Source organism: Poecilia mexicana, unplaced genomic scaffold, assembly GCF_051168715.1.
Source record: "Poecilia mexicana isolate PSO_F unplaced genomic scaffold, ASM5116871v1 scaffold_23, whole genome shotgun sequence".
NCBI lineage: Eukaryota > Metazoa > Chordata > Actinopteri > Cyprinodontiformes > Poeciliidae > Poecilia > Poecilia mexicana.
In genome coordinates this window covers 6387859-6401217 of record NW_028263392.1, presented here as the reverse complement: position 1 = coordinate 6401217, position 13359 = coordinate 6387859, and the positions used below count along the sequence as shown (strand labels likewise).

The 13359-nt window shown below is 37.8% G+C and overlaps 1 protein-coding gene across 1 annotated transcript; it reads left to right on the top strand.

Moving 5' to 3' along the window:
• Positions 1-395: 395 nt before the first annotated feature.
• Positions 396-12024, top strand: tnnt2e (troponin T2e, cardiac). The gene is made up of 17 exons (XM_014985067.2): positions 396-543; positions 3678-3778; positions 3869-3876; positions 4724-4747; positions 5266-5289; positions 6682-6696; positions 7185-7205; positions 7888-7908; positions 8367-8388; positions 8470-8530; positions 8680-8796; positions 8909-8986; positions 9677-9787; positions 9879-9991; positions 10095-10185; positions 11369-11406; positions 11895-12024. Exons 2-17 carry the CDS (start codon positions 3693-3695, stop codon positions 11932-11934), a joined length of 870 nt encoding a protein of 289 aa, XP_014840553.2. The 5' UTR covers positions 396-543; positions 3678-3692; the 3' UTR covers positions 11935-12024.
• Positions 12025-13359: the final 1335 nt, after the last annotated feature.

Here is a 13359-nt window from a genome sequence, read left to right as displayed (position 1 = left end):
TTTGTCATTTATTGTTTAAAAAATACGAGATTTTTTTTTTTAACTTTTTAATTAAATTCTATATTTGTATCACACAAATAGTGGGAGGACTGAGGCAAACGTAGAGGACTATGGCAAATGATACAAGTTTTACGTGCGTGGGGTCGGTTGGACCCCATTTTCACATAAGAGGAGTCGGATTACAAAGATCCTCTGTCCAATCTATCTGTATTATCTATATCATCTCTTCTGTCTTATTTTGCTACAACTCTCCACCCTCCCTTCCTCCTCCTTTTTCCCCCCAGTGCAATTCATGACCAGCATGTGAAGGCTGTATTTAGGTCCAGGTACGTCTCATCTGACTTTTGTCTCCAACAATAGAAGGGACCGTCCCAACCAGTCATTGCAAAGACATGCAGTCACGAGACCCCCAGGGCTGTATTAAGTTGTGCCGTTTGGTTGGAAGAGAGGATGACTGAGTTTGTATTTGGCTGGATGTAGAAGAGGAAGAACAACACTTGCCCTAAATCCCATCGCTTCTTCAGGGGACGCATAGCGTAAGAGGTAAGAGTGGCCTTGACCCCAGGGACAACTAAATGAACATGACTGTAAAAGAGAACTAAAAGACAGCTCTCCGCGTGGTTTTAAACACGAAAGACATTGGTGTAATATCTGATGTTGGCGTGACGTACCAAGTGATTTTGCACGCAGTATTAAAAAGCCAGAAATGGAGATATAACTAGATCCTACGTGGCCTAAGTTGGCTCTGGTGGGGATTTTCTTCCTGCTTTTTGTTCCGAGTGCTGCATATGCGGGTGAAGAAGGTGCTAAGCTCGCCCCTGAGACCGCTGTGTTGGTGGCATACTTTGCAGGCTTTGACTTAATGCTCCTTAATGCTGAAAGCAGCACCAGCAACATTCCTGCCACTGTCGGACGGTGTGCTGTTCCACGGTTTCAGCCAAACGCCAACTGACCGCATTCATTGAACCAAATGCGGATTCAGTACCAAGGGTCTCCGGGACTTCCGTTCGTTCCACTCTGATGTATTTAAAGCATCTTCTGTTTTTTTCCCACTTCCTCGACCTTTGACTTCCCCCGTTCTAATCTCTACTGGCCCCTATCAAATACCACAGTGTTTGACTTTGAGAACCTAAATGGTGAGAAATACCAAGTCTCAAGAAGAAATGCCCAATTAGATTCAAATGTGCATTTAGACCTTCAACGTTCAAACTTTTACAGTATTGGAAGAAATCTGGCTTGTTTCAAAGTCAAAATCAGCTTCTCCTCAGCTCTATTGTTGTAAAAAATGTCCCCTCTCCCCATTACTGGCAGCTGGCTGTCAAACCTGCAGCAACATAAATAGCCCGCTGAATGTTTGGACCCGGCCCACTGATTTACTGGAGTACAGACGAGGTGAGCCATTGTCTGGAGGAGCTGCTCCGCACCTGTTCAAGAGCTCGTCCTATTATTCTTAAAAATAGACCCTCGCTCTCCCCTTCGCTCTTCAGCCATTCTGACATTGGATTTTATGATCGTGTGATTTATAAGCCTGTGGAAAAAAAAAATAGGAAGAAAACCTCTGAAGGAAGTGTTGTGTGCAATCAAATCTTGACATCTAATCCAATGACAGAGCACGCTGATGCAGTCTGCTCCTGTTCACCTTGATCTCCAGCAGCCAGAGGTCACTGCTATGCTTGGATCAATGTCTGAAGCGCCTCTGCTAAAAAGGAACATAGGCTGTATATAAAACGGAGTGGTTAGAGGTAGGACAAGGTGGGAGTCGTAAAAAGCACATTGATTTATAAAGTTCATTTTCTTTTACCTTTCAGGACTTTGCGACCTCTGGTCATTGTTAAATCTTAGTCCGTATTCACAATTGGACACGAATTATGACCAACTTGATTTGTTTATGCAGTTAAGTCGGTCACTTTACTGTAATTGTAGCCCGACTATTTCACCAGCTAACGTTAGCTTGTTTTAGTTATAATATGAAGAGAAGAATGAGGAAAAAAGTGTACAATATTATGCATGCTAGGCAAAAAAAAAGCAAAAAATGTTTTGTGAAAAAATAGTTTATTCAATAGCAGGGAACTGTTCACCTTTTCCTCTATAATCAATATTATATTATCATTTTGGCACTTTTAAAGCCTCAAAATTCTTTGTTTTGCTAAATTGTGATGGGGAAAAAAGGGATGCATCCATGTTTTCCAAATCTACGGAAGTCCTCTGCATCCAAATAAAAAACCAGCGTGACCAATTCATTAAAAAAAAAAAAAAAAAAAAAAGATCTTAGTAAATTTAGAAGTTGAAACATCTAAACATATTCACCTACATTCAAATCTAGCATTCCAGGCTGGTTGGAGTTGAGGGAAGACAATCCTGTAAGGTCCTGCAAAAAACATTAAGCTGGGTGGAGCTTCACCTTCAGAATATGGAGGCAACAAAATAAAATTACTATTGTCAACTTTTATTGTTCTTGAGCTATTTTGTAAAGAAGAGAAAAACTTTAATCTCTACTTGTAATGATTTAAACCACAAGTCTAATAATAAATATGCACTTTCTGTTCGATTTAATGACGGGAAATCTGAAAACTGGGTGCATCCCTTCCAACAAACTGCTTCAAAGCTGCTGTCTCTGCTACCTGATCAACTAGTGTGAGGATTAAAAAAAAAAAAAGCACATCATGTCTTCAGATGAGTCAGTGGGTCATTAAAAAATTCATGCGTTCCCTGCAGTTTGAGCGCCACTCAGGCCTCCGTCGGCTGCCTGCAGCCTTGATCAGCGCCAAGAGGAAATGACTGCGGATTAGGCCTGGAGCTGTTTAACACCCTGGGCCTCAGCCTGCAGAATCATTTCTCCCTCCACCACTGTTCCAACTTCACAGCCCTACCGCCAAGATATTTTCTCTCTCTCTTTACTTTTTGTTGTTTTTGTTGTTTGCACAAATGATAAAAGGCTCTGAATGCTGGGGAAGAAAGGAGCCATCTGTCAAGGGCTTGTTGTAACATTAGAGTGATTAAAAACAGGGAACCAGGTAAATAATCGCAGCAGGGAAACATCTGAGAAATGAGTTTGTTGTTGTAACTAATCAGATGCGTGGAAAACGTAAGCCATTTAAAAAAAATTTTTTTTAAAAATGTGATAAATGTGAGCAGTTTCTATGAACACAAGGCGTTTGCACATCCTTAAAAAGTCTTGAATCAATGTATCTAAAATGATAGCCTTGAAATGTCTTAAATTCAATCAAAAACATGCAAGTTGGCCTTAATTAATCAGTGATTAAATTTTGTTATGACAGGACTATTTCATCTTGTATTTTCTATGTACATTTTTTTTTTCTCATGGGAAGTTTTCTGTCAGGCAAACATTTGAGTCATACTCAGACGTCATCTGTGACTCGAGGTGGTTGAGGCTACTGCTAACTAGCTGCTAACATACCCTTGCTAGCTAGCTAGCTAGCTACGTATCTTTTTGCGTTTTTATCATCAGTTTTCTGGACGGACGTTCGTCTTTACCACCGGCTCACCTCTCTTGCTAAACCGTACGATGCTACGTTTAATCTGCGCAGTAACATCTTGGCTCTACGAAATATGCAAATTCTTTGGTACAGTTTTTGTCGTCTTAAAAAAAAAGTTTTAAATTTGAGTTGGTGAAACCCTGTAATATAATTGTTTGTTTTTCTTCGGTTTGATTAAAGAAACTATCAGCTAAAATGTCTGAGGAAGCAGTGGAGGACGTCGTCGAAGAAGAAGTTGTGGAGGAAGAAGTAATTGAAGAAGTTCTAGTGGAGGAGGTGGGGTAAGTAAAATCCACTTCTAAAGCTTTTTATCACAATAAAAAAAATCTGATACTCTGATCATTTCAAATCTTTACCTAATTTCTTTTCAGGGAGGAAGGTAAGTGACGACTTCTGAAGTGGTTTGACGCTTCCTTTTTGTAAAAAAAAAAAAAAAAAACTCGTCACTTCTAGCCTCCATTCTTAGACGCGGCTGACCTGATTATGTCAGCTCAGGAAGAAGACGAAGCAACGGGAAGGCGAAGTCTTCACGTGTGCAGCCTCTTTGTTGGAGTTACATGCCTGCTGTCAGCCAGGAAAAGCAGACAGCAGGATTCGGAAAGCTAACACCTCGCCTGTCAAGCGCAGTGATGGCTGCATGCTTTTAAATTGTGGAAAATTAACTAATTTATTTTAGGCGGGGTTTTTTTTTTCGCACATCTTTCCAAACAAATGTGCGTGTACTTTTTCCAAGTCTATCCTGCCGCTACACGTCAGCACAGAGCTGCTTTACCGTCTGAGGCTACAAGTATCTATTGGGGCGGGTTACAGACGGCTCAGTCGGTGATCTAAGCTCATCCCTCCGTGTTTGTACCTTTGCTCACGATAAATGTCCAGCACTGCGTTTTTGTGTTTTTTGTTTGTTTTTTTATGCATCCCAAGAGACAGTGATATGACAGTGTGCAGAGTGACCAGATTCCTGCTGGGAGCTGTTTGCTGAGTCCCATTGATCCACTAATCCATATTTGGTTCACTCAGTCATAAAGGCTCAAAGAAAAGAGAAAAAAAAGGCTTTTTTTTGTCTGTGAACACAGCCTTTTTATTCTGCTCTGTGCTTACCCCCTCGGGTCGTATAATCTCAGCAAAGTGTGTTTGCGTGTGGGTGTTGCTGCAAGTCTTTTGTCATGTCTGCAATAACAGAGCTTGACTGTTTTTTTCTTTCTTTCTGTTTTTATTCTTGTTTTCAGAAGAAGCTCCACCTGGAGTAGAAGGTAATTCTCGTCTTTTAAATACTTTATGGTTTCGTCTCTCGTTTTTACAAACCGTAATAACATTTACTACGACGACCGCTTAATTTGATATTATAATGGCCTAATGTATGGCATTCTGCCGTTTGCAAATAACGCAAACAGAGCTGACTGAGTGAAATCTGTGAAAAGCAGCCTCCACCTGCAGATTACTGTAAACTATGTTGTCTTTTCATAGCTGCTCATTCGTTTTAGTCTCATTAGCCGTTTTGAGTCCAGTCATCAGTAATCACTGCTTTGTTTGGCTGCTCAGCCGGTGCCTGCAGAGTTAGGATCAGATGAATTTACTCTAAATGAGATATCCATTTGTTTGTGTCGCTGAATCCACTTAAGAAACATTTGCCGTCTATGTGCAGGAATAACTTTAAGACCAGGTTCATTTATTTCCACTTTTCACGTCTTGACTGGAATCAGAGTAGTTATTATATAAAATGTCAACTTTTTTTTTAATCTAATGTTTGTATTGCTGCTTTTTTCCTCAGAGCCCCCTGTCTCCACTACTGAAGGTAAAACAAAAAATCCTCTTTTTACTTATTTTTGTTTTACCATGAACTCCACAGAGCCAGCCAAAACTATAAGACCTCCACACCACAGGGGGCCCCCAAGAGCACTTGAATTTCTACACAAATAATCAAAATGTTTCATTTGTAGTCTATTATAAGAAGAATGAGCTGATTTCTAAAATCACTTTGAGATTTTCTGGATTACAAATTTTTTAAAAATCATGTGATCTGATTTATGTGCCGGTTTTAATCTTAAAAACAATAGGCTGATATCTGAGCTGTTTACAAACAAATCTAGATAAATCCTCCCATCCATTCATGTCCACTTAGCCACGCAAACAATACACAAACTGTGGACGGTCAAGCAAAATGTAAATGGGCCCCCCAAAATGGAAATATCCTCTGGGCCCCATAAAACCTTTGGCCGGCCCTGACTACAGATTAAAAATTTTCTTGCTGGGAGTTTAATCAGTCTAAAAATCTCAAATATTGTTAAAAAGTTCCAACCAACATGTCCTGAAATGTATAATAAGGCACGAAAGAGAAACCAATAAACCAAATTACATAAAATTCATGTACTGAGAGTGATCAGAGATCTGTATAGGCACTACAAATACATTAACATTTTTATCTGGATGTTCTGTAGTTATTTTAGTTAGTAGAAATCAAAGATCTGAATCTAGATTTGTTTTCTGCCTTTCACCTCAATTTTTGTGCGTTTGCAAGAAACTTTAAATGAGTTTAGAGAATCTGTGCAGATTATGACAGTTTTTCCCCCAACTAATAACGTTAATTACTGCAGTATATTTCTGTGCTCCTGCAAAAACAAAGATGCATTTCTCTGTTATTAAAACCATTTCTCAAGAAAACTGTCCCATTCCATGTTTAATCTTTTAAAAAAAATCCACTCTGCTTCCATAATTCCAAAATTATTCTTATTACACCGACTCAATATTGTGATGTTTACCCCAATATAACTAAACAATCAAAGTCGTGAAAAAGGAACTGAAATCTTTAAAGTGAGAAAAACATTTATTTATTAATTTTTGTGTTTATTCATTCTGTGCCGGTCGAGGCTACAGTCTTTAAGCAGCAGGACCATCTGGAACAATTCATCAACGCTGGTAAAGGTCAGGAACGTAAACAAGGCAACTTTTCAACATCTGAGAGGACGAAACCCCTTACAAAGGGGTGGCAGTGTCATGATCTGGGCCTGTTTTCCTGCATCTAGCTTCCTTTATCCTTATATGAAACTTGAATTTAATATCTTGTTATACACACTCTTGTTTTCTTGAATGTAAAAATCATTTTCTAAGCGACCTGACTTGAGCTGAGCCACGTTTATTGATGATGTGTTTTCCATTTCATGCTGTCTCCTCCGATTACGTTACAAAGAGCCTGCAGAAGAAGGTACTTCTTCTTCTAAATTGTGTTGTGCAGACTTGCAATGTTTTGGTTTTTTTTTTTTTTCCTGTTGTGCAGTTTGGACAAAAAGACATTAAGAGCTGAGCTGTCTGTTGATATCTGAAATACTAATTTTCCAATCTTCTGTATGTTGTGCTATGGAAGGATTTACTCGTAAATGCAAATAGCTTGTTATTTTCCCCTCTTGGCTTCAGATTTATTCTGATGGCACACTTTAATAGAAGAGCTGCCTTCCTTTATCCAAAAAAAAAAAAGATATGATTTTTGTGCCTTGAAACCCTGGTGTGACATGGCATACAGAATGAGTTCAGGCTTTCCATTTCACCCTCTGACATGCAAGAAAGGTTTTCACATTGGAATATATAAAGTAAATATCAGATCTCGGTAATGCGGGGTTTGGAAGTAATAAAAGGAAATCCATTTATATTCTGCCTGTTGATGCTCTAACATTTCCCTCTGTCCTGTCTTGTTAGAGGCTCCAGCTGCGGATGAAGGTGTGTTTACAATATTATAAACTCTCAAAAACACGCTGTCAAATGAACTGGTTTTAACAGTCCACTCTTAATGGTGGATGTTCTGGGATCTACTGTTTAACTTTACGGGTGGAAAATATATTTGCTGACACTGATAGTGTTTTATGACTGAGATTTGTACAATTGAGTAGATTAATAAGAACTTATAATAATGTCACATAAATTATTTTTACCTAAACGAAAAAAAAATATGGCTTTAAATATAAACTCCTCAGATGTGGAAGTTATATACTTTATATATAAATATACTTTATATTTTCTAGTAAAGAGTGCAAAAGTATTTCTACCAATTTTTACTTTAAGAGAAGTAACTCTTGGAGACCAGTTCTGTGTATAGTCACATAATCATATAAATATAAGGATAATCTTTGGTTAATATTGGTTAACTTTGCAAATTCTTTTACTTTCCCACAAAAACCTGCGACATACTTGTTTGCATAGTGGTGATAGTGTCATGATTGGGGCCAGGATGGCCTACATGTTGCACTTATTATAATTAGAACTGTAATTTTAAAAAAAAATCATGCGGAAACTTTGAAGAAAATGTCAGAAATATTTCTAGTCATTGATGAATGCAAACACCAATAATCCCTTTGTCTTTTGCTTTTTGACACACTTACTTTTCCTCTGTTCTTTCCTTTAGAGCATCCAGTTGCAGATGAAGGTATGAAGTACGACCAATTAATTCCTCATTACGAAACTGCAAATTCACACTGTCAAAAAAAAACAAAAAAAAAACACAAATTAATTAAAAAGTGCTGGATGCACTGCTGCGCTTTATTAAATTAATTGAATGTACTATAAGGGCCGGATTGAGTTTTGGTAGCAAAACTCAGTCATGATCGCTGAGCAGCGTTTTACATGAAGCAAGAGATTAGAAAGAAAAGGAAAAATGATGCATTAGAACTAGATAAATTAACCATTTTTACCCATTTATATTATTTATAACCCAATTTATTTTGCGTGGTATATGGGCCTTTTATTATTGACTCTAAATAATGAGTACTATCAAAGAATAATGTATTAGCATGTTATGCTAACGTATAAACAGCATTTAATTCGCAGTAAATCTGTTAAAAAAAGTAACAAAACATATACTTTTTTCTTTTCCTGTTATAACAGATGAATCCAAGCCCAAACCAAAGTAAGTTTTTACCACCTTCCTAAATCTAATCGGTGTACAAATTATTATTATTATTATTCTAACAGACGTGTTCCTTCGCAGGGCGTTCGCTCCGCCGATCACCGTTCCTAAGATACCAGAGGGGGAAAAAGTTGACTTTGACGTGAGTCAAGCTGCTTTAGGTTGGAAAAAAATAAGCATCTGGTGAATGGTACTGATGTTTAAAGCTACCCAAGTGTCAATGAAGGTGTATCAGGAGTGGACGTTTTGAGTGGAGGCCCATTTGAGTGTGTGTGTGTGACCTCCTTGTAGGACATCCACAGGAAGCGTCAGGAGAAAGATCTGTCTGAGCTGCAGTCTCTGATCGAGGCCCACTTTATTCAGAGAAAGAAGGACGAGGAGGAGCTCATCGCTCTTGTTAACAGGATTGTAAGTCTTCCATGAAAAGCACGCACCGCTGCCAAAGTGATGTACCACCCAGCAAACAATTACGTTTTGTTTGTACGCGCGTGTGTGTGTGTGTGTGGGTGCGGATGATTAGGAGAAGCGTCGTGCTGAGAGGGCTGAACAGCAGAGGATCCGTGCCGAGCAGGAGAAAGAGAGGCAGAATCGTTTGGTTGTGAGTACCTTTTGAAGCTGCGGTTAAAGTGATTTTTGTAAACAGGAGAGGAATCTCGAATTGGTCCAAAGTTACTCAAGGAAAGTTCTGGATGGCACCAAAGAAAACTTTAATCTGCAGGAGAAAATTAATTGTTAGAGACGAGTCTGAATAATCAGGTGGCTGGTAAAAGAAAATTCCTCTTTCACTTGTATTACAAAATAAATAACTAAATAAAAGCTGTGTATTTTTCCTTGGATTGGTCTGTATCATAAGTTGTCAATGAAATACATTGAAGTTTGTGGTTGCAACATAAAAAGGGTGGAAAAGTTCAAGCTCAAAAAGCATGAACATATTTGCTAGGAAAAATATTAGCATATTATTTCACGCTTTTAATTTAAATTACTTCATGTTTTCTCAAACTGAACAATGTTTCTGCCTGTTGATGTTTTATGTGTGACATGCTCAATTTTTGGCTACTGTCTCTTTAAGACTAGCTTGCTCTTGTCAAATGTGCCACAGCACAGGTGATTCTTGTTATGTGGTCAAGGATTTGTTTAACACATTGAGAGAAGGAAAACTGACCAAGAAAAAAATAATATATATATATAACATTTGTTATATATATTTTCCTGGGCTTTTTTGTATGAAAAAAGCAGGTTAGGAGTGCAGTCAACAAGATGGTGGATTTTTGCACTATTTGCTTCACAGGAAGAAAAAGAGAGGAAGGAACAAGAGGAGGCTCGTAAGAAGCAAGACGAGGACGCCAAGAAGAAAAAGGCCCTGACTAACATGACTCAACAATATGGTGGCCAGCAAAGGGTCGGTCACCGTTCAGGATTTTTTTGTTTTTTATCTAATAATTTAAAAAACCATCAAAGACAACATCCTGCACCTTTTTTTGATTTTGCAGCAAGATGGAAGGAAGGGAGCAAAGAAGCAAACGGAGAGGGAAAAGAAGAGAAAGATCCTGGCAGAGCGGAGGAAACCGCTCAACATCGACCATCTGAACGAGGACAAGCTGAAGTGAGTCCGAGGCAGGACATCATTAATCAAAAGCCATCTGTCGTGTGAGTTTGTAGCAGGTTTTGGTTTTCAGCCGCTGATTTTTCTGCCTTATGTTTAAAAGGGAGAAGGCCGGTGAGCTGTGGCAGTGGCTGATGATGCTGGAAGCGGAGAAATTTGACTACACTGAGAAGCTCAAGAGACAGAAATATGACGTGAGTACTGACCCGACAACCTAAAGTAAATAACACATTATGTTTAACTTTATTTATAAATAATCAGTGCACAATTATTGGTTAATACAGCAAAGATTATTTGCTAAATAATCAATTACATACAGAGGAATATATATTTTCCATCTGTGGGGTCTTTATTGTCCCACAGATGGAAATACAGGTAATATTTCATATTTTTATATAACCAACTTTTGGTTTTGACATGATCTGGAAATTGTTAGCTCTTCTGCAGTTGTGACAAAATCAACATATACTACAAATTTTTCCAGTAATTCACATTACGCTTTTTCTTTAACATTTTTCCAACAAATTTACTTGACTCTAGTTTAAATGCCTACACTAAACTTTCTGAGCCAAGGTAAATACTCTTTTTCATGATTAATAAGCTTGTTCATGAAATTAGCTTTAGTGCTAATTATGCTAACGGTATTAAACCCGATGGGCGTCTTTTTGAGACATCTGCTCGAAAATCAGCAAAATGAACTGAATACTTCACGAGAACTGCAAGGTTCCTGTGTGAATGTTTCTGGTTATAATTAAGGTAACACTTCTGAGAATACACCAGAGGTCTAAGTTACTGAGTGTTGGAATTGGGCCTTGAAACGGTTGTGAAAAGGTTGTTTGTCATTTAGATAATGACAAACAACTAACTAATAATGTTAGTATGAGCATAATTACCTAAATATTGATATTATATTATTATTTTTTTTTTTTTGGCCAAACGGTGTATTTAAATCACTCTTAATGAAAATTCCTATTTTCCAAATACATATCTTGCTGACTAGATCTTTAAAGATATACTTTATGCAAATATCTTAGTTGACATTTAACAAGTCACTTGCTTTTAGTGTGTTTCTTGTTCACCTTTTTATATCTTGAAGGCATGCTGTCTCTCTCGTTCGCTTTGAGCTGAAATCATTTTGTCAGACGGCGCTTCATTCCTCAGCTGAAGCGTCATTTTGACAGCCAGTGATGATAAACATTTCATTTCTGAGATCTTGTTGCCTTTTTCTCTCTGATTTTTCTTGATGATCGAGTTCAGTCAGGAATTATTTAGACGTCCATCAGTGAAACAAACAGCGTCTCAGTTCTTCTTCAGCACCACCAGATTCCCTCTGGCATTCAGTGTGACTTTAACTAGTCCGTTTGTCCTTCACAACAGATCAACTTGCTCCTGAATCGGGTTCAGGCCACCCAGAGGTAAGCTGTAGCCGTCTGTAAACTCACACACTCGTCTCTTGAAAAAACTAATTCTACGGGAGCATGTTTTTTTTTTTAATAGACTTAAAACTTCAAAAAATAAAAAGTTAGGGTTTTCTGTTTAGAACAGTCATTGTCTGCCATGTAGTATGTAACACAGAGCTCCTAAATGCAAGATTTACATCAGTAAAATAGAGCCAGTCTGCATGGACTAGAACGCATTATATCATGAAGAAATATTGGGGTTTTTTCATGCTAGATTTAAAATGCTAAATTTGAATCATTTATTAGGGGGGGAAAGCTGTTCCAAACTAACAATCTGTAAAGTTTGCCTTTATTCATTTTTATCCACGTGTTTGACAACTAAATTAATATATTAACTAACGTTTTGTTTTTCTTTCATGTAATGTGAATGAATCGCTGAGTGTCCAACGCTAACTGTGATGCTAATTAGTATAGATGTGCTAACATTTCTGTCTAACTTGCAGCGCCAAAGGAAGAGGCAAGGCCAAAGGCAGGGTGAGATAGACGGCCCCAACCAGACAAGACGCCTGAGCAGGAGTTTGCGGCGCAGCAAAACACAAGTTGACAGAAATAAAGCACCATTTCTGGGTTTAAGAGGGTAGTGTGTTTTGTTGTATTTCTTAAAAATCCTGAAAAAAACTAGATTTTAATTTAACCAAAATGTTTGTTTTTTTTTCAGTATGAGATTGTTGCTGCAATAAAATATTTATTTCAGGGTTTTTACCGAGAATTACCCAAGAATGTAAAGGTCTGATGAAACAGGTGAGATTTTACTCAAAATAAACGAAGTATACAATGTGCTTGGGAACACTTTGAGCTACGTTCACAAAGCAAGTCTTGTTGACAAATTTGTAGGGTTTTTGGGGGGCTGGAGGGTGAAAATGAAATCAGGCCGTATATATTATTTTCGCATACATGTATACTGTGTGTCTTTTGACATCATACCACAATGTGTGTCTTTTGACATCATTTTTGACATCATACTACACTGTGTGTCATTTGACATCATTCTACTGTGTGTCATTTGACATCATACTATACACTGTGTGTCATTTGACATCATACTACAATGTGTGTCTTTTGACATCATTTTTGACATCATACTACAATGTGTCTTTTGACATCATTGTGTCATTTGACATCATACTACACTGTGTGTCATTTGACATCATACCACAATGTGTGTCTTTTGACATCATTCTACACTGTGTGTCATTTGACATCATACCACACTGTGTGTCATTTGACATCATTCTACACTGTGTGTCATTTGACATCATTCTACACTGTGTGTCATTTGACATCATTCTACACTGTGTGTCATTTGACATCATTCTACACTGTGTGTCATTTGACATCATTCTACACTGTGTGTCATTTGACATCATTCTACACTGTGTGTCATTTGACATCATTCTACACTGTGTGTCATTTGACATCATTCTACACTGTGTGTCATTTGACATCATTCTACACTGTGTGTCTTTTGACATCATTTTTGACATCATACTACAATGTGTCTTTTGACATCATTGTGTCATTTGACATCATACTACACTGTGTGTCATTTGACATCATACCACAATGTGTGTCTTTTGACATCATTCTACACTGTGTGTCATTTGACATCATACCACACTGTGTGTCATTTGACATCATTCTACACTGTGTGTCATTTGACATCATTCTACACTGTGTGTCATTTGACATCATTCTACACTGTGTGTCATTTGACATCATTCTACACTGTGTGTCATTTGACATCATTCTACACTGTGTGTCATTTGACATCATTCTACACTGTGTGTCTTTTGACATCATTTTTGACATCATACTATACACTGTGTCATTTGACATCATACCGCAATGTGTGTCTTTTGACATCATTCTACACTGTGTGTCATTTGACATCATACTATACACTGTGTC